Source organism: Equus quagga, chromosome 4 (genome assembly GCF_021613505.1).
Source record: "Equus quagga isolate Etosha38 chromosome 4, UCLA_HA_Equagga_1.0, whole genome shotgun sequence".
NCBI lineage: Eukaryota > Metazoa > Chordata > Mammalia > Perissodactyla > Equidae > Equus > Equus quagga.
This window is the reverse complement of record NC_060270.1, coordinates 35,119,905-35,143,234: the sequence shown is the minus strand read 5'-3', so window position 1 is coordinate 35,143,234 and position 23,330 is coordinate 35,119,905. Positions and strand designations below refer to the sequence as shown.

Here is a 23,330-nt window from a genome sequence, read left to right as displayed (position 1 = left end):
TTTCCTATGGCTTTATAGGGGTGATGAAGTCATAACACTGTCTTGGAGAAATTTAAAATAACAAATGTTTCATCTGCATAGCTTTCAAGCTCCTTCTCATGGATTATTTCCTTGTGCTTCACCACACCCCTGTGAAGTAAGGACTATTAAGCCCTTTTTACTGTGAGGACACAGAGGCTCACAGAGGAGAAGTGACTTCCCAGGACACACGGTGATCTGGCTGGAGAGCTGGGGCACCTCGCATCTGTGCACTGGTTTCAGGCTTTGCTGTGAGTTCAGCCTTCCCAGTAACACCCTTTCGTTTCTGAGTCACGTGAGGGTCCCAAATTCAGGCTCTCTTTGCAGTGGAGCAGTGTTTGAAATAGTTAACACTGAAAGCGGCAGATACTGGTTTTGTTGAGACGAACTTCAAGGTCTCATGTTTAACCAAAGACAAATATTGACTTGTGACACTCCGGGAAAGGTCATCTCCCACTCTCAGAAATGAAGACTTCCTCCACCCACAGCCAGGCCCCATCCTTCTGTCCCTCCTTCCCTCCTGCCAGGTGCAGGTTTACAAGTCACCATATAAAAGTCCCCGCCATGTGCCAGGCACTGCACGCTCCTTACATCCAACCTTTACAGCAATCCTGTGAGGTAGGTGGTTTTGCACACGTTTTACAGATGAGGAAACTGAAGTCCGGCGCACTCATGTCATTTGCCTAAGACCACACAGTGATGAATAATGAAACTGGGATCTAAACCTAGATTCATCTGACTCCAGAGCTGGGTTCTCATGAAGCTAGCCCTTCTTTTCCAGACTGGGCCTTGTCTGAGGGTCTTCCTCATCTCAGTCTTAGTCCTCGTCTCGTCAGCACTGGGGGGCTGCATTTAGGTTTTCTTGGCCTGTTGGCCTTGAGTCAAATCTGAGTTGAGATCCTGGCTCTGCCTCTTAACAGTGGGGTGCTTGTGGGTGAATCCTATAACCTCCCTGAGCCTCCAAGGGATTGAACATAAAAGATTTTTTTGAGAGAATTGGCAGAAATTTGAAAGTGGCTTGGTGATAATGGCATTGTGGTCGTGTATATATATATTCTCATATATTCTCTGGCAGAACTCAATATTTGTGTTTGTGTGTGTGTGTGTGGGGGGGGGGGGGTGTATTATAGAGATTTAAGCTCCATAGAAAATGATTTGAGGGTTTCTGTTCTCAGCCCTGCCAAGGATGGTCCCCAGCTAATACCATTCTAGATGCCAAGGAGCTAGGTTAATTTATTCCATAAATTGATGTTTTAGGACCTTAGGGCTTAATTTTCTTCTGGGACCCCAGTTGAGAAGAGTTAGTCAGGGGACCTGATGGGAAGTCTGGCCTTTGCTTTAAATTACTCCTGGAGAAAAAAGGGGGTGAGGGATAGATAAAACGAGGTAGGCAAATGTTGATAATCTTTGAAGCTGGGTTATGAAAACGTGGAGGTTCATTATGTTATTCCTATACCTTTCTGTATGTGTAAAAACTTCCATAGTGAATACTTGATTCTTTTTTATTTTTATTTATTTTTTTAAGGAAGATGAGCCGTGGGCTAACATCTGCTGCCGATCCTCCTCTTTTTGCTGAGGAAGACTTGCCCTGAGCTAACATCTATGCCCATCTTCCTCTACTTTATATGTGGGACACCTGCCACAGCATGGCTTGATGAGCTGTGCATATGTCCACACCCGGGATCCAAACCGGCGAACCCCGGGCTGCGAAGCAGAGTGCTCTTTTTCAAAGATTAGGAGGAGGTGAGATAGTTCCTCTTCCTGAGGAAGAGAGAGGGCTATTGCTTTTCTCTCTACTTCTCTGTTGGGGTTGCAGTGTGGAGGAAAGAGGGGCATGCCTGTTGTTTGGGAGGGGTGCAGTGTTTATTCAACCCTCCTTAGAAGCCCTTTTTGCTCCTTCCTCCTCTGCTCACCCCTGACTGATGGAGTGGCATGCAGAGTGGTCTTTAGTGTGGTAAGATTGGGGGAGATGCCGGCTGGGGCTTCTACTGCTTGTACTGGGAGTGGGCATTGTACAGAAAGGGAGCTGATGGGGTGTGAAGTGCCTACCTTCTGCCAGGTGCCCATCAAATAGGAAGGCAAATATTTCTACAAATATGTATCCACTGAAGGTGCAAGGTTGAAGACAGTGGCAGATGGCCTGTGATTTCCCTTGCCATGGCTCCATGAATCCTGAGTTCAGAGCAGCTGGCTCTGGTCAGGGACCACAGAGCAGCTGCCCTGTCTGTGGTAGAGCCTCAGCGCTGCACCCCCCCCACCCCCATCCTGTTCTCCATGCTTTTAGAAAACCTCAGGGAAATGTACTCAGGCGTTTCCGAGGACTTAATAATCTTCTCCATCAGTGCCTGCCTAGCTGGGAAAAGATCTAATCTCTGTTAAGAGACCCTTTTTGCAGCCTGGACTGGAATAGCTGGGGCAGGCAGGAATGAAAGTCCCTTTATCTTCAGGGCTTTGATTTGGGCAGGATTCCCCCTCCCCACCATCAGGCTGTCAGCTGGGCTTGTCCTCAGGTAAACACTTGCAAATGCAACAGCTTTTTGGGAGCTTAAATCTAGCATGGCTTTCTATCACTTGCTTCTTACGTTCATCAACTACAAGTTGGTTTCCTGTTGCTTATCATGTTTCTGATTTTTGCTGCCCTTTTAAGCAAATCATAACTTGTCAGAAATGTTTTGACGTAACTATTAACATTTTGATCTATGCTGGCGCCCACTGATAGAGCTCAGCGTCTAGGAGCTGGGATGCTGAGTCAGACAGCAGCCTGAACCAGCTCCACCTGGGACTGTAGGAGGTGGCTGGTAGCCGGACTTGCCTCTGGCACTATTGTTGCTCTGGGAATTAAATGAACTTTACTGAATTACGGGAGCTTTACCCTGTATAAAGTACCTAGCACATGGTAAAAGCTCAATAATTATTAGCCAAAACAAAGTGATAAAGTCTATCATTAAATTGTCACCACACCCCTGTGGAGGCAAATGTTAAAAATATTATTATCCATACTTTACAGATGAAGACACAGAGCTCACAGAAGTTGACCAACTGGCCTAACATCATATCACTGATAGAAAAGCCAGGATTTGAATCTGGGCTTTTGTGATGACACACCCTGAACTTTTTCTCCAAAGCCAGGGTTTCTTGAACTATTGGTGGTGAAATCAGGCTTTTTTCCAACCTCTCACACATCAATAGCTTTTAAAATACAATAAAAATGGATTATTAGAATAATGAAATGAAAAAAAGGACATTCAAAATACAAGCCCCATTTTACAAGTTATTAGATTCCACAGGCATAAAATTACTCTTTCAAATTACTGTAACTGTTGCTTACACTAAATTTCTCTACTTTTCTCCTCCTGAACCTCGATAAAGCGTCCTCAGACCAACACTTGTCTGCAAATCTCACTTTGATGCGGGGTCAGTGAGCCGAGGAGTCGAAAGAAAGATTTCTTGGACTCTCAAGGTCTGGCAGTAGTCCTCTTTTATTTAGAGAATAGTGTGGAATAGCATGGGGACAGGACCCACGGGCAGAAAGAGCTGCCGCTGCCACCACTGCTGCTGTGAACATGGGTGGAGAGTAAGGCTAAATTTAAGGCATAGGTATGTGAGTTATCTCTTTACAAGACAAAGGAAAGAATATGTAAAAAGAGTTGTTAAAATGATATCAGTGCCTGTAGGTTCTGGTTATTGGGTGGTCCTATAACTTTTAGATAAGAATCAAACCGATTGAGTAAATGGCAGAAGTCACCTCTTAAATGTTATCTTCAGCTAAAGACAAAGGAGGATGTTGAGGGGGGAGCTCAGTTACATGAGGTTGCCAGACAGTAAACAACTTAAGTTCTTGCCTTTGGCATTGATTAAGAGTTTCTAGAGATAAGGTCATCCCCCTTCTTCCTGACACAGAGAGTGAGGCATCTTTACGGATGGAGATTTCCCTTTCAAATGTAAATGTTTCCCAACAAAGGGCAAGCAAACTCCACTCCTCAGAGTTGCTTTTATTAAAAGTAACCAGCCCCCTTCTCATCTGCAGTTTTAAAAGTAACCAGCCTAAAATAATCCTCATCAATTTGAGTGGTAGTGTCCTAAGCTACCTGTTTCTCAGGCATGGTATATAGATGGGACCACTTGCATCAGAATTACTTATGGTGCTTGCTAAATGCAGGTTTCTGAGCCCCAATCCAGACTACTAGGATTGGAATGATTGAGGTAGAATTCAAGAATCTGCATTTTAACAAGTAATTGTAATAATTCTGATGTGCTCTAAGTCTGATCATCATTGCTCCCTGCAATGCTGCCTCCCTTCTGTAGATAACAGATGACAGGGTGAATAGTGAAGTGAGTGCAGTGTTTTGTTCTGTACACTTCCATCCCACCCTATGTTGGTTGGTTTGTTTGTAAATTATTGAGGACTTCCTTTCCATAGAAATTCACTGACAGAACCTGCTTTCTGAACTGATTTTAGTGCACTTCAACAAAGATATGTTGAGGGCAGACTCCAGGCTGGGTAGAGGAGGAACAGACCACAAGGTGCTCACAACCAATAGAGAGTGAGTGTAGACAGAACAAGGTACAGAACCTAGGGGCACTTCAGTATATAGAGGTGGGGAGATAGGGTGGCACCAGCAACGGAGACTACTGAGAAGGAGTGACCAGTAAGGTGGAGGAAAACCAGGTGGTGGAAGCCAGGAGGAGGAAGTGACCCACTGCGTAAAATCCTGCTGAAGGGCTGAAGAAGATGAAGACTGCATACTGACCATTTGATTGGCAACTTGGAGGACAAGGAGGTCTTTGGTGACATAGACAAGAGCCATTTCACAGAGATGGGGGAGGCAGGCCTGATGGAGTAGGTTCAAGTGAGAATGGGAAGAGGGATATTGGAAACAGTGACTATAGACAGTTCTTTCAAGGAGTTTTACGGTCAAGGAAGGAAAAGCAGGAGCTGGAAGGTGAAATGAGGTCAGGAGGTTTTGCAGGAGGGACAGGGACATGCAGTTTATTTAGAATTCATGCAATGGTTAAATATGTGACTTTTGTAAAGTCATATATCGTTTTCAGTTAATTCCTTCAGTAAAACAGAAACGATTGTCTACTGTAACTTTTCTCCAGCTCTTCCATGCTCTCCCCACTCCCAAACAATATTGTCTAAGGAGCATCTGCAAATCTGTCTTGTTCCTTACATAGCTTAATATGAATATATTTGAAAAAATGACATTGCGTCTTTTCATATTTGCTTTATCTATTTTTTGGCTAACGTATTTTAAAGTAGATTTCATCTGTAACTACTTCACATGCATAGGACTTTTTTTTTAAACATAACTGCATATATAATCAGAATAATACTATTATTATACCTAACAAAGTTAACAATGACTTCTTAATATCATATAAAACCCAATCTGTATTCAGATATCTCCATTTGTCTCCAATGATGTTTTCTTCAAACCAAGATTCAAGCAAGGTCTACATATCGGATATGATTGTGATGTCTTTTAAGCCATTTGTTTTTCATGCCCATTGACTTGTTGATGAAACTAGTTCACTTGTCCTGTAGAATGGCCTGCTTTCTGGATTTATCTGGTAACTTCTATATGGTGTCATTTAACCTGATCTTCTTATTCCTGTATTTCCTAAAAACTGAAATTGCATATAAAGGCTTGATCACACACAGGTTAAACATTTTGGGCAAGAATTTTTCATAAGGTGTACTGTGTGCTTCATATTGCCTCACATCAGAAGGCACACACTGTCTAGGTGTCCTGCTATTAGTGATGCTAAGACCGATCAGGGTCCAGTGGGGGTTGCCTCAATCAAGAAAGTTGTTTTTAAGGTAGGCGAACTACTAGTGTGTCTATATGCTGATGGGCATGATCTTTGAGAGAGGGATACCTGTTGATACAGAAGAAAAGGGAGAGATTTTCTAGATGAATGTCCTTAAGTGGATAAGAGTGGGTGGGATCCAGGGGACAAATGTTGGATATTCCAAGTGTTGGATGTAGCCAATTCATCCACAGGAACAAGAGATCATTTGGGTGTAAATGGAGGTACGGTGGGTAGCTGTGGTAGGTGGCATGTGTGCGGAAGTTCTATTCTGGTAGCTTCCTTTTTTTCTGTGAATAAGTAGCAAGTTCATCAGGGAAGGGTGAGGATGAGGGGGGTTCTCATGGAGAGGAAGTCAGATAGTCCTCTAGGAGAGTGGCAGATGAATTGACTGGAAAAGTAGCATATGATTGTTGGGAAGCATTAAGGAGATACTTGCAGTTAGTGATCATGAACTTGAAGTGAAATCAGTAAGCATCGTTGTGTGATTTTTCTCTAGCCATGTTCTACTGCATGCTTACAGGTGTGGAGTAAGGCAGAGAGTTGGATTTAACCAGGCTTGTGGTTTATCCAACCAAGTGTAATGAGAGAGGTCAATTTAACGATTGCCCATGGAATTTAAGCTGGGTAGAAAGGGAAGTGAGGAAATGAAAGAAGTGAGAGACAGTGAGTATGTGATAGGCTCAACCACAGAAGATTGTTGGAGTTGGGTACGAATTGGATTAAGCTGCAAAGATAGGAGTGGTGATTAGAGAGGGGATGCCTGAAATCAAGACTACGGAGGGGGTATATTTTTTGGAAATGACAAAGTCAGAGATAGGACCTTGGGAGTGAGTGGCTGTGGTCACAATCATTGGAGTAGAGGAGATCAAAGAACTGAGAGACCAGGGGACCAGAATGGTTCTGTAGATGGATGTTAATATCACAAAGAGTTATGACAAAATAGTGTTGAAGAGAATTATAGTGAGCCAGGAGCTAAACTATTCAAGGAATGAAGAAGAGTGTTCTGGGTGGAGGAGAAGATGACAGCAACAAGGAGGGTAGTAGGTACTAGTCTACACAGGGTTGCTATGAAGAGGAAAGGAGTCAATGAATTACAGCCCTGATTATAGGCTCAAGACATCTTAGTGGTTCTCATTCTGAGTCTTTGTGGCTCCACAGAGCAGAACCTAAACCACTGGGTTTATTTTTACGGGGAGGTTGACTTCTCTTCATTTTAAGACCTTTCCAAGAAGCAGAGCTGCTCATACTGCTGTGCGTGACCTAGCGAGGTGGTGGATTTCCTGTCCCTGAGTGTGTCTCGCAGACAAAATGAACTTCTGCAATGACAGTGCTGCAAAAGGGATTCTAGCAATTGAAGGTGATGGGTGAGTAGGGGTGATTCTAACAGTTGAAGAACACGGGGAGTGGGGAGGGGGATGTCAGAGCTAGCTTTATTCTTTCATTCAAACATGACTGAGCTCTTGACTGTCAGTTAGGACCCAGAGCTTGGCTAGATGCAAGGGATCATGAAACTTAAAGGGACTCTCAGGTTGGTTGGGACAGACCTGCAAACAGATGAATGTCATGTAGTCTGATGAGAGCCGGAACAGGCACTATGGAGTCGTGTCGATCTGTGTGGGGTCAAGAAAGGCTTTAGAGACCAGGGGTACTTGAGCTGGTGGGGGAGGCTGAGTGGGTGTGGCCCTGTGTGAGCAGGATTGGAAAGGATATTTCATGCAGTAGGAACTTTACATGCAGGGCTACACAGGCAAGAAAGAGCATGGGACATTTGGAGTGCCACAACTGAGTTACTCTGGACAAATTCTCATCTTTCCTGTTTGTAAAATGGTGATAGGAGTGGTATCCACAGAGTAGGGGCTGGTGAAGAGTAAATGAAGTGATGTGGATAATATTTGTCGTAGGCCCTATTGCAATCCCTTTGGGTATATTATCTTACTTGATTATTTAAACAATACTACTCTCAGATAGGCTCTGTTATTATTCCCATTTTACAGATGAAGAGGCTGAGTCTTAGTGGGTTGAGGAACTTGCTCATGGTCCTGTCACTGGGGAGAGGCAGAGTTTGGACTCTTGCCCAGATCAGTCTAATTCCAGAGCTCTTCTCTTAACCCCTAAGCTATAGTAAGTGCTTAGCAATTAGCTAGTACTAAATAAATGGTAGCTTTTATTGTCGTGATGGCTGAAGTTTCTCACCCAGAGAGTTGAGAATTCTGTTATCCCTTCTGCAGCTGGTTGCAGATCACCACTGCTGTTATCTCCTGAGCAGCAATGACTTCTTTTGTTTTTTTCTTTTTTTGAGGAAGATTAGCCCTGAGCTAACATCCACCACCAATCCTCCTCTTTTTTTGCTGAGGAAGATTGGCCCTGAGCTAACATCCATGCCCATCTTCCTTCACTCTATATGTGCGATGCCTGCCACAGCATGGCTTGATAAGCAGTGCATAGATCCGCACCTGGGATCTGAACTGGCGAACCCCAGGCTGCTGAAGCGGAGCATGTGAACTTAACCACTGTGCCAATGGGCCGGCCCTGCAATGACTGTTTTTGGAAGGCCCTCACCACCTACAATAGATCCAGATTGACACTTGTACCACTTTTGTTTAAACTGGTTGATGTTCGGAAAGCAAGAGTGGGAGTGATTTTTCTCTTCTTAGAGGGCAAGTTATTCCAGGCAGATGCAGTTGATGTGAGGGAGGAAGATCTGGGTTTGCTGCATTCCTCTGATGTATGTGCACTGGACCCAAACAAGAGTCTCATGCCCTAGCAGCTCATCCCTTGGGTGGATAGCAGCGAACCAGCATTCACAGGCAAGAGGCATCATCCAAAGGTTAGGTGACTGTCCACATTGTTCCCTGTGAGGATGCTGAGAAAGACCCTTTTCCATCTATGATGCCTAAGGTCAGCATAGACCTCTTCAAAGCTGGCAACCCTCCTCCTCATTCATTCATTCAACAAATAGAGCGCCTACTACGTGCTGAACACCTATCTAGGCACTGAAGATAGTAGTGAAGAAGGCTGACAAAGTGCCCACGTATGGAGTTTACGTTTTCAGCAGGAGACAGATGGTAATCAAATAATAATATGAATGCATGCATAACTACAAACTCTCCTGCCACCAGGGGAACTTACAGGACATGAAAAGAGGGACGGCTATCAGAGACATTTTCTGACTCTACCAGGAGGCTGCCAGGGAGCCAGTTCTTTTCTGAATTGAGAAGGCGAGCTCTGCATTTTTTGACAAAGTACAGATGGCACTTCTCACTTTTGTCCTGTCAGTCAGGCCCAGAGCCTGCCTGCCTGCCAGCCTCCCAGTCGTGAAAAGCTGGGATTCCCCCAACCTGAACCTTGGGTCTGTATTGGAGGATTTCTTCCTAATTCATGGGGTGAAGCCAGTTTCTGGCCATTATGGCCTCCTCTTAGTTCTGTTAATGCTGCATCTCCTAGGACAGGCTTCGAGGCCAGCCCAATATTGTGTGTCAAGTGGATACACGAGGTTGAAATGTATTTTCAATACTGTCCCCAACAATTTTGCCTTAATTACTCAACTAACATATGAAGAATAATAAAGGAAGTCAAACTGAAGGGTGAGAATTCATCTCTTATCAGTTTGCTCATCAGGAAACATCAGTTTTGAGGTCTCAACCGTGTACATTTTTTTCCTAGGTATTTGGACATGCGTAACTATTAGTCACAATGATGTATGCACAGATAACATTTTCTGTTTCACTTTTTTTGGTATAATATTTTAAGCATTTTCTTCCCTATTGCTACTTAAATTCATACAAACTATATATATATATATATTCTATCTGGTGAATGTCCCATAGTTTAACTATTTCCCTATTGCTGGAAGCTTAGTTGTTAACCTTAGATTTGTCACCATTATAAATAATTTTGAAATTGAAAACTATTTTTCTTTTTTCAGGTACACATTGTTTTATGAAACTCATTCTTTATCCCATTAGTCCTCTTTCAATCCTTACCACAACTGTGTAAGGTAGGGAAGCATTTCACTTGTGAGGAAATGGAAACATCGAATCTTTTTTCCCTTTGAATTATTTATTCAGTTTTATTTCCTGGAAGTACAATAACTTGATTAATAGTCATTAGCTCTTAATTCTATGGCCTGATTACTTTCCAAACAGGTCAATTTAATTTCTAACATAATAAGAAATATTATACCCTTGAAATATACCAATTTTATTATAGTCTGTCCAGCAATGAAGTATTATCATTTTGAAAACTGCTGGCTAATGTAAATTGTATAAATTTAGTATCTTAATATTCCAGTTACCTCTTTTGGGTTTCTCTCAAGATTATTCGTAATTTCATATGCTTGTTAATTGTAATTTCTATTTTGTGATTTGTCCATTCATGTTGATTGCCTGTTTATTTTGGGAGGTTTTTACTGTATTAACCCTTTCCATACCTTTTAATACAGTATTTTTCATTGTACAGAAGTTGTTTAATTTTCATGCAACTGACTCTATTAAACTTTTCCTTTGTTATTTTTCTACTTTCCATCAGAAAGAAGAGCCGACAAATATAGAATTCTATTTGTAGCTTTGTAAAGTTATATTTTTATAATATTTTTCTAACTCTGAGTAATGCATGTACATTTTAGAAATTTTGGAATATACAAAAAATTATGAAAAATGAAAATACATTATTCTACCATCCAGAGTGTATTTCTTTTTAAATTCTTTCTCGTTCTCACTTGTACGTTTTTAAAAATGTATTTTTTTCTACATCAGACTAAAAAGCTTCTACAAGCCAAAGGAAACCACAAACAATATGAAAAGACAACCCACTGACTTAGAGAAAATATTTGGAAATCATATATCCAACAAGGAGTTAATTTCCAAAATATATAAAGAACCCATACAACTCAACAACAAATAAATGAACAATCCGATCAAAAAATGGACAGAGGATATGAACAGGCATTTTTCCAAAGATATACAGATGGCCAACAGACACATGAAAATATGTTCAACATCACTAATCACAAGAAAACGCAAATCAAAACTAAAATGTCTGACAGTACACCTGTCAGAATGGCTATAAGTAACAAGACAAAAAATAATAAATGTTGAAGAGGATGCAGAGAAAAGAGAACCATCATATACTGCTGGTGGGAATGAAAACTGGTGCCGCCAGGATGCAAAACAGTATGGAGATTTCTCAAAAAATTAAAAATAGAAATTCCATACAATCCAGCTATCCCACTACTGGGTAGTTATCCAAAGAACTTGAAATCAACAATTCAAAGAGATTTATGCGCCCCTATGTTCATTGCAGCATTATTCCCAATAGCCAAGACATGGAAGCAACCCAAATGCCCATCGATGGATGAGTGGATAAAGAAGATGTGGTATATAGATAAAATGAAATACTACTCAGCCATAAATAAGACAAAATCGTTCCATTTGCAACAGCATGGATGGACTTGAGGGTATTATGTTAAGTGAAATAAGCCAGACAGAGAAAGACAAACACCATATGATTTCACTCATATGTGGAAGATAAACAAACACATGGATAAAGAGAACAGATTAGTGGTTACCAGAGGGGAAGGGGGTTGGAGGGTGGGCGAAAGGGGTAAAGGGACACATATGTATGGTGATGGATGAAAACTAGACTGTTGGTGGTGAGCATGATGCAGTCTATACAGAAACTGAAATATAATAATGTATACCTGAAATTACACAATGTTGTAAACCAATATGACATCAATAAAATTTTTTAAAAAGTATTTTTTCTGGATTTGGATAGTATATTATATACAGTTTTATAACCTATTTTTTTCAGTTAACCTTATACTGATTGAACTTTCACATATCATTAAATATTCTTTGATAATAGATAATTTTTAAAAATCTGTTTAAAGTTTATTTTGGAATGAACCAAATTCTCTCTCCCCAAACCGGTGACTCAACCATCCTTTCTTCCCAGATTGGTCTCTGGTGCCTGCTTTCTCTCTCTAGCGTATTCTTTTCTAGTCTCAGTCTATTTCCAGGTTCCTTGTGCTGTTTGTGGACCCAGAGCACTACACCTCTTTCTCCCAGCCCTTGGCGCTTCCTGGACTGAGCCGCAGCCCAGGCCAGGGCCCACGGGGAGACTAGCGGAAGTATCTATCCATCCTGTTAATCTTTAACGCTGTCCCTGCTGGAAAACAACTCTTACCTCCCCTCTTTTTCTCTCTCTTTTTTTGTTTTTTGCAGATGTTTTTTGATTATCCTGAGGAAAGTGAGCCTTGGCCTCCAGACCCAATAAAGCAAACATCCCTCCCATGGAGAAGAGTGCTGGTTCCTGAGGACCTGGAGAGCCTGCAGCTCCAGGGGGATTAGCCAGAAGCAGGTAAGGAACACCTGGAGGCGTGAGCTCTATGGAGGCAACAAAGGGATGAAAAATGCGTGTGGTGTGGAGGAGTGTGCTGGTAAAAGTCACAGGGTCTCGGTGTCTAGCTACAGCTTTGCTGTTTTCTTCATGTGTTTTTTAGTCCTAATTCAGTGAGCGGTGGAGATAGGTGATTTGCCTGTTTCTTTAAACTACAAATATAAGATTTGAAGTTATTCTGTAACTCAGTCCTGCTTTTTTGGGTGCCTGCTATGTGCCAAGCCCTGCATTTGGTGCTGGGCATGTAGCAATGGGTAGACCAGGGCAGAGGCCTTCCTTTGACTGAGATTTTCTTTCTCTTGGTTCAGTGTTGGCTTGCTCTCTGTAGGTGATAATGTGAGTTGTTACTTCATTCTTCTAGAAGCCTCATGGGGTTGTAAGGATTCATTGATACAGTGCCATCAATTCAATAATCCTTCATTGAGTACCCACTCTGGCCCAGACACTGTGCTAGGGGCTGGAATTTCAGAAATGAGCCAGGAGGAGTTCCCCTCCAGCAGGAGTCAGCATGAAAAGCCAGCTTTACTAAACGCTAGATGGGAGCAGCAGGGAGTAAGAATAGTGCCGAAGGGGAGGTGGGCTTCACGGGAGGCCAGAAGCAGAAAGGTGATGCTGTTTGGTTGCCGGGCACATGGATGAGAGGAGAGATCGCAACAGTGCAAAGGCTTGGAGGCTTAAGAAGTCAGACTGGGATGTGACTGGAAAATTCAAAACTTTGTGTGTTTTCCCGAAGAATTTGGGGAGAAAAATTTGCTACTTCTTTCCCTCAGTTGGGCTGCTTACATGAAACTCCTTCAGTCCCTGTCTCTTTAGAGCAGCTTGAGGGATGAGAAAGGGTCTTAAAGCTCTAAGTGTCTATGATCAGAAGCTCCAGTGAGCTGGTAGGACTTGAAGCCTCAACAGAGGGTGGTGTCAAGAGACCTGGGAACCCTGGTTGAAACCTGATGTGAGGTTTCAAATGAGTGCCCTGAGACCATGACAGGGCACAGGCCCTGAAGGCTGAGGCTGTCTGAAGGTTGCAGGACTGTGGTTGTACCTGGCTGTTTGGGGTAGCACTTGTTTCCTGAGAAACTCAACCTTGAAGAGTAGATGCTGGCAGGAAGCTGAACACCAGCCCCTTCTGAGCCTCAGCTCATGAGACGTGAAGCAGGTCCCAACTCCTGTCTTCTTTCACTCATACACATAAAAGCGAAGCGCCAACTCCACCATTTCTAAATCACTTGTGCAACTTTGAAAATTATATACATTTCCTGAAGTTTTCCTCAGTTTCTTCAGCTATAAATGGAGCTAGTAAAATTTGTTCCACTTATCTCATGGGATTATACTGGCTCTTGTAAACCTAAGTACCGTGAACTAGCTACCTGAGGGTAGAGGAGTGCACACGGGTGATGGCTGGTGCAGCGCTGACGGTGAGGGCCGTTTTCTGTGATTGTCAGGCAGATTGACTTGTCTCTCTAGGGCTCTGATTTCTGAGTCCTGTTTGGTCGACACTGACTTTTCACTGTCCCTTATCACAGATGACTGTCCTCTAGTGCAAAGACCATGAACTTTGAGAGTCAGAAAGACCTGGGTTGGAATGCTGGCTCTAGCATTGATTAGCCATGGACTTCAGAGAAGCCCTGGAATCTTGCTAAGCCTCAGTTTCTTCATTTTCTCAAATGGGGTTGTTACTATCTATCCCATAGTGTTGTAGTAAAGATTAAGTGAGATATTTCAGGTAAACTGGCCACCATATAGTGGGCACTTCTCAAATGCTGCTGTCCATTCTTCTCTAGTTCTTCCTCAGCTGTCTTTGAGTCATGTGTGTAGCTGTGTGGGTAGCTGAAGAAGTTGAATTTCTTGGTTTTCTGATGATGCAGCGAGCCCCCTCCCCCATTTCATGATCTCATGTGTGAACGCTCCCTCTGTACATTTCATCACTTCCAAAACATGAGCAGCCCAAGGTAGGAACCTATCCTCCCAGAGCCAATGGTTCCTGAGGTCTGAGAAGCACTGTTTGGTTGGTACTGCAAGTGTATTCTAAGAACAACCTGGACGTCACTTAAAGAGTCTCAGATGAAGGACCTGAAGCTCAGGTTGATGAGTCTTGGCCAGTGCTCCACTCTGCCATTGTTCACTGCCCCACATCACCTCCACAGGGCCCTCATGCTGAGGACTGCTCTTTGGTCTCTGTTCAGAATACCTCCTGGGCCTTTACAATTACCTCGTTCAAATCCTATTAACACCATTCTTGTTTGGTCCTCCTAGCACTCTGTGAATGAGACAGGGCAGAGATGATTACTCTACAGAAACTTAGGCGCAGAGAGGTTAAGTGACTTGCCAAGGTCACCACAAATGGGGATCCAGGTTTCGTGACTACTCCTGCCCCCTTATCCCTGATATCCTTAGCAGCAGTTTCCATGGGAAAGGACTGTAGATCCCTAGTGGGCTAGCAAACTCTGGGGTGATTGCTTACATTCATTATGTAAATAAACCCAGTTATTTAGCAAAGAATTGAATGTTTAATGTTTTCCAAAAGATACAGACATTATTTGAGTTCAAAGTACTTCCACCTTCTGTTCAGTTACACAATAAATTCTGAGAAAACAAAGTAGGTCTTTACCAAGATATTAAAGGGACTATTCAGGTTCTATTTCCTTAGTGAAATCCATTTTCCAGAACTTTCTAGTTCTGTGCATGAAAAGGACATGGATTATGGAATCAAGTACACTTGGATTTGAACCTCAGCACTACCATTTACTCGGCTTTGTGATCCTAGGCACTTCTCTTAACCTCTCAGAGCCTCAAGTTGCTAATCTATAAAGTGGAGATTATAACACTTTCATGGCTAGTGATGGTCAGGGCCTCTTTGGGCAGCTCAGGAGATGCCCTTCATATTAGGCTATGATAAACATGGTGCTCACTGGAGTTGTGCTTCACAGTGGCCCTGATTATGGTGAAATTAAATGAAATAACATCTTGTGTGCTTAATGCATCTTTTTTTTTCCATTTCCTTACTTGGTCACATGTCTGCTATCTTATCAAGATTTCTTATCTTTACCATGAGGTGAATCACCTTCGTGCCACTTCATGGAATTCTTACTAGGCACTCCATAAAACCAAATGTGATGTTGTGAAGCTAACCGTTGGTTTTCTTCTCACACAGGAGTCCAGCACCACAGCCCTTAGAGAGATGCAACACAAATCTATGGCATTGTGTATGGCAAGAGGTCTTTTTCTGGCAATTTTAAAAGGATGCTGTGCCCCTTAGGATTTTAGGGAGTTTGGGTTCTTGTGATTTAGACCAGCCAGCCTGCTCTTCCTATTCTTCTAGTTTTTCAAGCATGCATATCTTCATTTAACAGATAGTATATGGCCCTAAGAACCAAATGATGTTGCAAGATGTGGTTCCTCACCTCAAAAAGCTCAGCATGCAGTCAGGGAGCTAGACAAGACAACACAAAACTTAGATTCAGGGTATAAAAAGAAATGGTGGAGAATGCATCAAGTGTTCATGGCTCGGAGAGGAATAAGGGAGCGTCTGAGGACTGCTCTCTGAAGACATTCAAAGCCCAAACAGAGGGTGAATTTGTCTGAGACTTGCTGAAGTTTGCAGACCTGGTGGGAAGTAGACCAGGGCTGGAATTCAAGTTTCCTCACTCTAAATCCATTCCTCCCCCCACCTTTTGCCAATCACGACTTTTAGATTTTCTTTACATCGTTTTTTTGCCTTGTCTCACTTTTTTTAGGCTCGTTTTCCGCTCAGAACAGAGTGGCTTCCTTGAAAACATCTTTCATTATGATTCACTCCAGCTTGAAGAAAAAATTCAGCTTCTGTGTGCTGGTCTTTCTCCTGTTTGCTGTCATCTGTGTGTGGAAGGAAAAGAAGAAAGGAAGTTACTATGAATCCCTTAAATTGCAAACCAAGGACTTACAGATGCCGAGGAGTCCAGAGAAACGGGCCATTGGGTCTGGTTCCAAGTTTGCATCTTCAAGCAGCACCCAAGACCCCCACAGGAACACCCAGGGCCTCAGCAATCCCAGGAGTCCAGCCAAGGCCAAACCAGAGGGCTCTTTCCAGGTGTGGAACAAGGACAGCTCTTCCAAAAACCTCATCCCCAGGCTGCAGAAGATCTGGAAAAATTATCTGAGCATGAATAAGTACAAAGTGTCCTACAAGGGGCCAGGGCCGGGTGTCAAGTTCAGTGCAGACGTCCTACGCTGCCGCCTCCGGGACGAAGTGAATGTATCCATGGTAGAGGCCACAGATTTTCCCTTCAACACCTCTGAGTGGGAGGGTTACCTGCCCATGGAGGACATTAGGACCAAGGCTGGGCCATGGGGCAAGTGTGCTGTCGTCTCATCAGCGGGATCTCTGAAGTCCTCCCAACTGGGCCAAGAAATAGGTGGGTTCTGGTGTATTAAGGTTGTTATCTGAACAGCCAGTGCTCATTTGGAGTAGCTAGGCATACGAAGAGGACTGGAGCCAAGGGAACCCAGGATGCCTCCGTGGACTAGTGGATCAATGTTTTTCAACTTTCCTTCATGCGTCGGAGGTGCTACAGGGCCAGCTGAAAGGATGGGGATCCAGCTTCCCAGCATCTTTATCAGTTAGAATAGCTTTATTTTTATCTGTCTTAGATATTGGTGTTCTGTAAGATTTCATTAGAAAAGAGAGTTCCACTGCTACCAATAAGCAAAACACTATAATTGACATTTAAAAATGATTGAAGCACAGATCTCTACTTTATCTTCAGATCCTGAAATTTTGTAATTTTACTGAATAATTAGGGACTAATTATCTTTTTTGGCCTCATCGATCTGGGTAATTTTCAGCTTTTCTTTTCAAAAGAATTCATTAGAGCAGGAATTCTTAACTTGGGGACTGTGGACCAAGTCCAGGGGTTCAAGGATCCCTAAAATCACATACAAAAATATCTGTGGATCAGATGTGTATAATGTGTGCGTGTAATATATCAGTCCACATTTTTCCAGAGAGCCCATGGCTTTTGGTTGATTCTCTGAGGAGTCGGTGACCCAAAAAATTAAAAGTCCCCTGGTTAGAATATATCAATTTGCTTCTCTTGAAATTCTTCATAGGTTATAACGATAGAAAATCTATCTATATTTGTAAACACATGTACAACACAGAGCTGTGGATTTGCTTAAGACTCCTTCGTTCCCTTATTTTGAGAGAATGTGTTTTCCATGGTGAAATGAATCAGAATAAAGAAAGCAGAGCACAGGAAGCCTTGCTCTTCTGTCAGGCTCTGGAAGGTACTGGAGCAGGTGAGGTCATATGTCTCCTTTTTTATTTCCTTCATATGACTGCCAGGAAAAATGGCCTGAAACTAAGCACAGGCTCTCAAAAGAAGAAACATAGACCCAAATTGGCTTCTCTAGAGCAGAAAGAAGTGGTGAGGTCACAGTTTGTCCCTTGCTGAATAGGCAGCACTTATTAATAAACGCTGCCAAGATAACCAGACCACTCCAACTTTTGCTTTTTCTTTTTTCATTTCTTTTGGACTTCGTTTTCTAGAAACTGAATGTGATTGGTTTTTGTTCATCTATAATGGCACTACATTTCTTTCTTTCTTCCCTACTTTTGCTCTGTAATGGTGATGTTTAGAATATCCCAGGTGTTAGCTGATCCTCTTCTCCATGTCGAGTTATCATTGTCTGCCTGGCGGGACTTGCATTGAAGTTTGAATCAGAACCTGATACTTCTATGAATTCGAACTCTAATCTTCATTTCTATGGCCTCCATAAAAACTTAGAGTGATTTAAATAAACATTAATTAAGACAATATTTTTTTATAGACTGCAGTTATAATTTCAAATGTGTATTTCCATGAAAGGACTTTGATCCTGAGATGTAACAAAAATTGTATCTTAGACCTCAAATGTTCTGCCTTTTATAGTGTATTTCCTCTGGGCAATTAGTCTAACGGGCATTTTAAGGCATTCATTTATTTGTTCTTTTATTCACTCATCGATTCATCAACAATACAAAACAGGAACATAGAATACAAGGAGGAAAGGGAAAGGAGAGGCCGTTTGTTGAAGGCCTCTGAGCATCGGCAGCATGCCAGGCCCAGAGCCTTTTCAGGACATCTGGAATTTGTCCAGCCTCTTCCCAGCTATTGAATGTATCACATGATTTCAAAGTGTTTGCTCTTACAAATAGTATTGCTAACAGTATTTTTGTGTAAATAACAAGTGACTACCACTGCCCTCCAAAAGGAGAAATATCCTCAGGAGTAGGGCTAGAAGACCAAAGTGAGATCAGTTTTATGGCTCTTTTTTTGTCTATTGCAAAATGGTCTCCAGCAGCCCCGCAAACTAGTCAATGGTGGGCTCAGTCATTTTCAATGATTTTTGATATGTATACATGTAAAGTATCTCAGATGTGTTTGAATTTTCATTTCAAACAATGGCATAATTGTAAAACAGTATAACCAAAAGGAGGCACGCTCATTGTGCACCCGCTGTCTGCCTAGCAGGCCTTGCCCTTTTAATCCCGCAGCAATCCTGTGAGGTGGGTACCATGATTGTTCCCCCTTTTCGGATAAGCTAAGTGTTGAGGCTCAAAGAGGTTACACAGCTGGTTAATAGCAAACTGGGACTTGAAACCAGGTCCTTTGACTCAAAGGCCCCCACACTTAGCCCCTCTGCTCTCGCGCTTCATAGTGATTGTAGCTTTTTAATAAAATTTGGTATGATGAATTCCTTGTCAGTTTAAAAATCTCTTGATATTCTTCCTTACTTGCTCTCCTAGAGGAAAGGAGAAGAGCATTCTGAGTTGAGGCAAAAGCAAGAAGCAAAGGTCTCATGGGAAAAATTGCAGAGTGGCCACAGAGTGCTACAGGGTACTTTGCACTTGTGGGTTAGATCGAGCTTATGGTGGTGTCTTCATTTTTCTAACAGGGATAGAAATGTGCCCTGCTGGTGATACCAAGAGAATATTTGGTTTGCTCCTTTGGTAACCAGAATAGCAATTCCACTGGCCCTGTTCACTTTTATGCAGTGCCCAGGCACACGATGTCACTGAATGGATTTCTGGAATGCCATGATATTGACCTCATTAGCCCTTGCAGTGGCTGGGCAGACAGGTGGTCATCTCTGTCTAGGAGCCTTACCTGGTTGTAGCATTCAAATATGATCATTTTCCCCTGTGTACCATGATGGCATAAAGGTTAGGAAGCATTATTCTCTTGCCCCTCCCCTTCCTCCTCCAGACCTTCTCTCTTTCTGCATATTGCTGGTGCTCATCACCTCTTTTCTGTTTCCTTGTGGTTTATAGATGATCATGATGCGGTCATGAGGTTTAATGGGGCACCCACAGCCAGCTTCCAACAAGACGTGGGCACGAAAACCACCATTCGCCTGATGAACTCTCAGGTAAAATTTCTTCTGTTCAGATGTGGAGAGAAGGGCCACACTGGGGGCTCTAAAGTAGAATGTTGCTACTAGGAGCACATCAAAGCTGCTGGCGTAATTCAGTCCCCTGACCTTCCTGAGTCTCGGATTCCTCACTGAGGAAGGAGAAGACCGTGATTCCATGATACAACTGCTGATGTGTCCACAAGAAAGCCCTGGTGGGGTTGGTCTGCACTAGAGGTGCCCAGTGTCCGGAGAAAGCAGAATTCTGCTGTCCCTGTAGCTGCCAGGTCATATTCAGAGTGTTGCATGAGGGACAACAGAACAGAGAATATCCAGGGGGGAGTGAGGAGTGTTATGAAAAGCAAATGAAGCAATACATGTGGGAGTGCTTTATAAGCTGTACAATGTTATACAAGTATTATAAGACATCATCATCATTATGATTTTGTGTAATGTGGCATTAGAATTCATGTGTGACCTCATGAATTCCCCTAGATAGTCTCCTGAAGAATTTCCAGGCAGCGTATGCTGATTTCTCAATACTAACAGAAACTTGAGAAATACTCCTGCCACAAAGTTCTGTTCGTAGATTTAATTAGTGGAAAAAAAATGGATTAGCCATATATCAAAAATAGCACGAGAGGACTGCAAACCCATTCACCTCACTCACAACCACTGATGTTTGTCTTTTCTGAGTAAAGGTGTGAGCCTTGGCTGTTGTTATGTCTCTACACCTCCCCAGGGTTCCTGGGCATGGAGTGAATCCTGGAGGGGGATCGTAGGTGCCCTTCCCGCACTGTCCCAGGAGAATACACATTTCTCCTCTTCTCTGCCAGGCCTCCATGTCTCTGTTTCTCTCAGACAGTGATCTCTGCCCCGCCTGACCTTCAGGAACTTACTGGCTGGGCAGAAGCTGCTTCCTGCATGGACTACTTTCCACTTGAGGCCCACAGTCATGGGAACCTTTTTATGACAAGGACAGGGATTGAGGAACTTAATTTTTTTGTAAGCGGCCACCATCTTGTTTTCTATTCTTCTTCTAATACTATTATTATTATTAGAAAGTCACTTTCTGTCACTGTAATATCCTCCAGTAGCCTCTAGGTGCTTCCAATATCTGTTTATTGTTCAACCTTATATTTTGTGTTTTTATGTTACTTTTATTATAAATTATGAGGGAAGGTTAAAAGAAATAGATTAGTCAGTGAGAGACTCTCTGGAGCAAGTGGTACTTGAGCTGGACTTTGAAAGATGGGCAGGGTTTGGAGAAATAGTAGTAGGGAGGCATTCTAGAAAGTGGGATCAGAGCTGGATCAAAGCAGGACAGAGATGCATAGGAAATGAGGGAGACATTCAAGCAGGCCGGGCTGGTGTGGGAGTAGGGGCGTGGATTCTTATTGCCCTCTAAAAGGAGATGAAGCTGGACCCTCTAGCTGCTCAGACTCTGGAAAAGCCAGAAAATCAGGCAGAGGAGTTGGGACAAACTTTCTCTTCTTTCTCCTTTCCTTTCTCATGCCCCAGTCACACAAATCCTGGAGCTGGCGGGCACTTGAGGGGATATGAATGCTTAACCTCTACTTCTGTGTAACATGGTCCCTAAATATCCTGGAGAGAGGTTTATTTACCCTTCCTTCCTTCCTTCCACAAATATGGACAGTACTGAGGAGAGCATAGTAGTCGGTACGTAGACTTGGTGGTTAGCCTGCCTAGGGTTGAAACCCAGCTCTGCTCCTTATTAGCTAAATGATCGTGCATCTGTTACTTATACCTCAATTTGCTTGTCTGTAGAGAAGGGAGAATAATAGTACCTACCTCACAGCACTGTTGTGAGGAATCAGTGAGAAAATCTACGCAAAGCACTTAGTACCTGGCACTTATGTTGGCTACTTTTATATCTATGTGTGCAAACACTGAGCTGCGTGTGGAGGCTACCAATGGACTCAGCCCCTGTTCTCATGTTGCCTACTGGTACCATCAATAGTCACACAAGGAAATATGAAGTTGTGACAGAGAACTCAAAGGAGAGGGTCAAGTTGCTACCAGAGCCCATAAAAGGGAAATTCTCCCTAGTCAAGGAAGTCGGCAAAAGCAAGGAGGTGATACTTAGCTGCGTAGGAGGAGTAGGAGTAGACGATGAGAAGAATGGCATAAAGCTTTTTAAGAAGAGGCAATAGCGTAGATAAGGCCACGTGTGGAAGGGAGCAGGGGAGCACAAGGACCAAGGAAGAGGTGAGTGTATGTATGGGGGTCATGGTGAGAGATGAGGCTGAAGGTAAGAGGGAACAAGTCATGGGGCTGGTTAAGTTTTCTTCTTTGTGGCGTGACCGGAGTTGCATTTTGTAAACCTCCTGGCTTCTGTCTGATTAGAGGCACATAGTGGAGGAGACACACAGTTAGGAGTCTTTGCAGTAGTCTGGACTAGAAATGCTGGTGGTTGCACCAGCGTGGAAATGAAGGTGAACGTGAGAAATGGATTTGGGAGCTAATTGGTATGTGCGGTCAATGGCTTTATGTTGGATTAGATGTGAAAAGTGAAGGGAGAGGGGCCAAAGGTGCAGCTGGATTTCTCTGTAACTGGCCAACCAGAAGTCACTGAGGTTGGAAGTACTTGGAGATGTTTTGCATTGTGAGGCCTAAGGTTAGAGGGCAGGGAAGAGATAAAAAACATGGTTCTGGATGTGGTGGATCTGAGTGCCTTTTAGACATCTAGGAAGAGATGTCAAGGAGGCAGTTGTACCAGTGGGGCTGGAGCTGAGTGGAAAGGTCTGGGCTGGAGATGAGGATTTATGAATTGTGTATATCCACATGACAATGAAACACTGGGACTGAATGAGAACACTAGAGAGAGAGTGTGTAGAGAGGAGAGAAGACCAACGCAGGAGCTTTGGGTAACCAAAACAGAGAGAAAGAGGGAGCAGTCGGCACTGTCAGATTCTGCTAAGAGGCCATTTGAGATGAAGACTGAAAAGCATGGTCTCATTAACAAAATGGAGGCCACTGGTGACCTTGGCAACAGCTGTCTGGGAGAAGCCAGACTGGAGTGAATGGAGGAGTGAGTAGGGAACGCAGTTGTGGATGGTTCTTTCAAGACGTCTGGCTCTGAAGGGCAGGAGAGAAATCGGGTAATAACTATAAAGACTTGAGGGTTCCAGGGCCAGTTTTTGTTCTTTTCATTTTTTAGATTGGAAAGAATTGAGTGTGTTTAAAAGTCAATGGGAAGACAGTCAGAAAAGGGCAAATAGTGTATGATTCCACTTCTATAAGGTCCCTAGAGTAGTCAAACTCATAGAGACAGAAAGTAGAATGGTGGTTGCCAGGAGCTGGGAGAAGGGAAGAATTATTGTTTAATGAGTATAGGGTTTCAGCTGGGGAAGATGAAAAAGTTCTGGAGATGGATGGTGGTGATGGTTGTACAACAGCGTGAATGTACTTAATGCCGCTGAGCCATACACTTAAAAATGGTGAAAATGGTCAATTTTATGTTATGTATATTTTATCACAATAAAATTTTTTTTAAGTCAATGAGGAGAAATCAGTTGATAGAGGGAGAAACTCAATATAGGAAAAAGAGGAAATAATAAGTAAGTGATGGGGGTGGGGTGATCCAAAGCCCAGCTGAGGTTTAACCTCAGCAGGAGGGAGTCAGAAAGAAGAAGGACGGGAGGGGTGTAGCTGGATGCAGTTAGTAGTGCTTCTGTTTTCTCTGCAAAGTAGGATGCAAGGCTGTGTTGGAG

General features: G+C 43.0%; 1 protein-coding gene across 7 annotated transcripts in view; it reads left to right on the top strand.

The window, feature by feature from the left end:
- Window positions 1-23,330, top strand: part of ST6GAL1 (ST6 beta-galactoside alpha-2,6-sialyltransferase 1) — a 112,807-nt gene that overhangs the window by 73,693 nt on the left and 15,784 nt on the right. For 4 of the 7 annotated variants that reach the window (XM_046658210.1, XM_046658211.1, XM_046658212.1 and 1 more), the window contains 3 exons: window positions 12,060-12,195; window positions 15,963-16,619; window positions 19,517-19,614. In XM_046658210.1, coding sequence (XP_046514166.1) covers window positions 16,013-16,619; window positions 19,517-19,614 — 705 coding nt within the window. In that variant the 5' untranslated portion in view covers window positions 12,060-12,195; window positions 15,963-16,012. Of the gene's footprint in view, window positions 1-586; window positions 637-1,690; window positions 1,762-7,097; window positions 7,200-12,059; window positions 12,196-15,962; window positions 16,620-19,516; window positions 19,615-23,330 lie in introns of those variants that run through there. The other 3 variants (XM_046658216.1, XM_046658214.1, XM_046658215.1) reach the window with 3 other exon arrangements.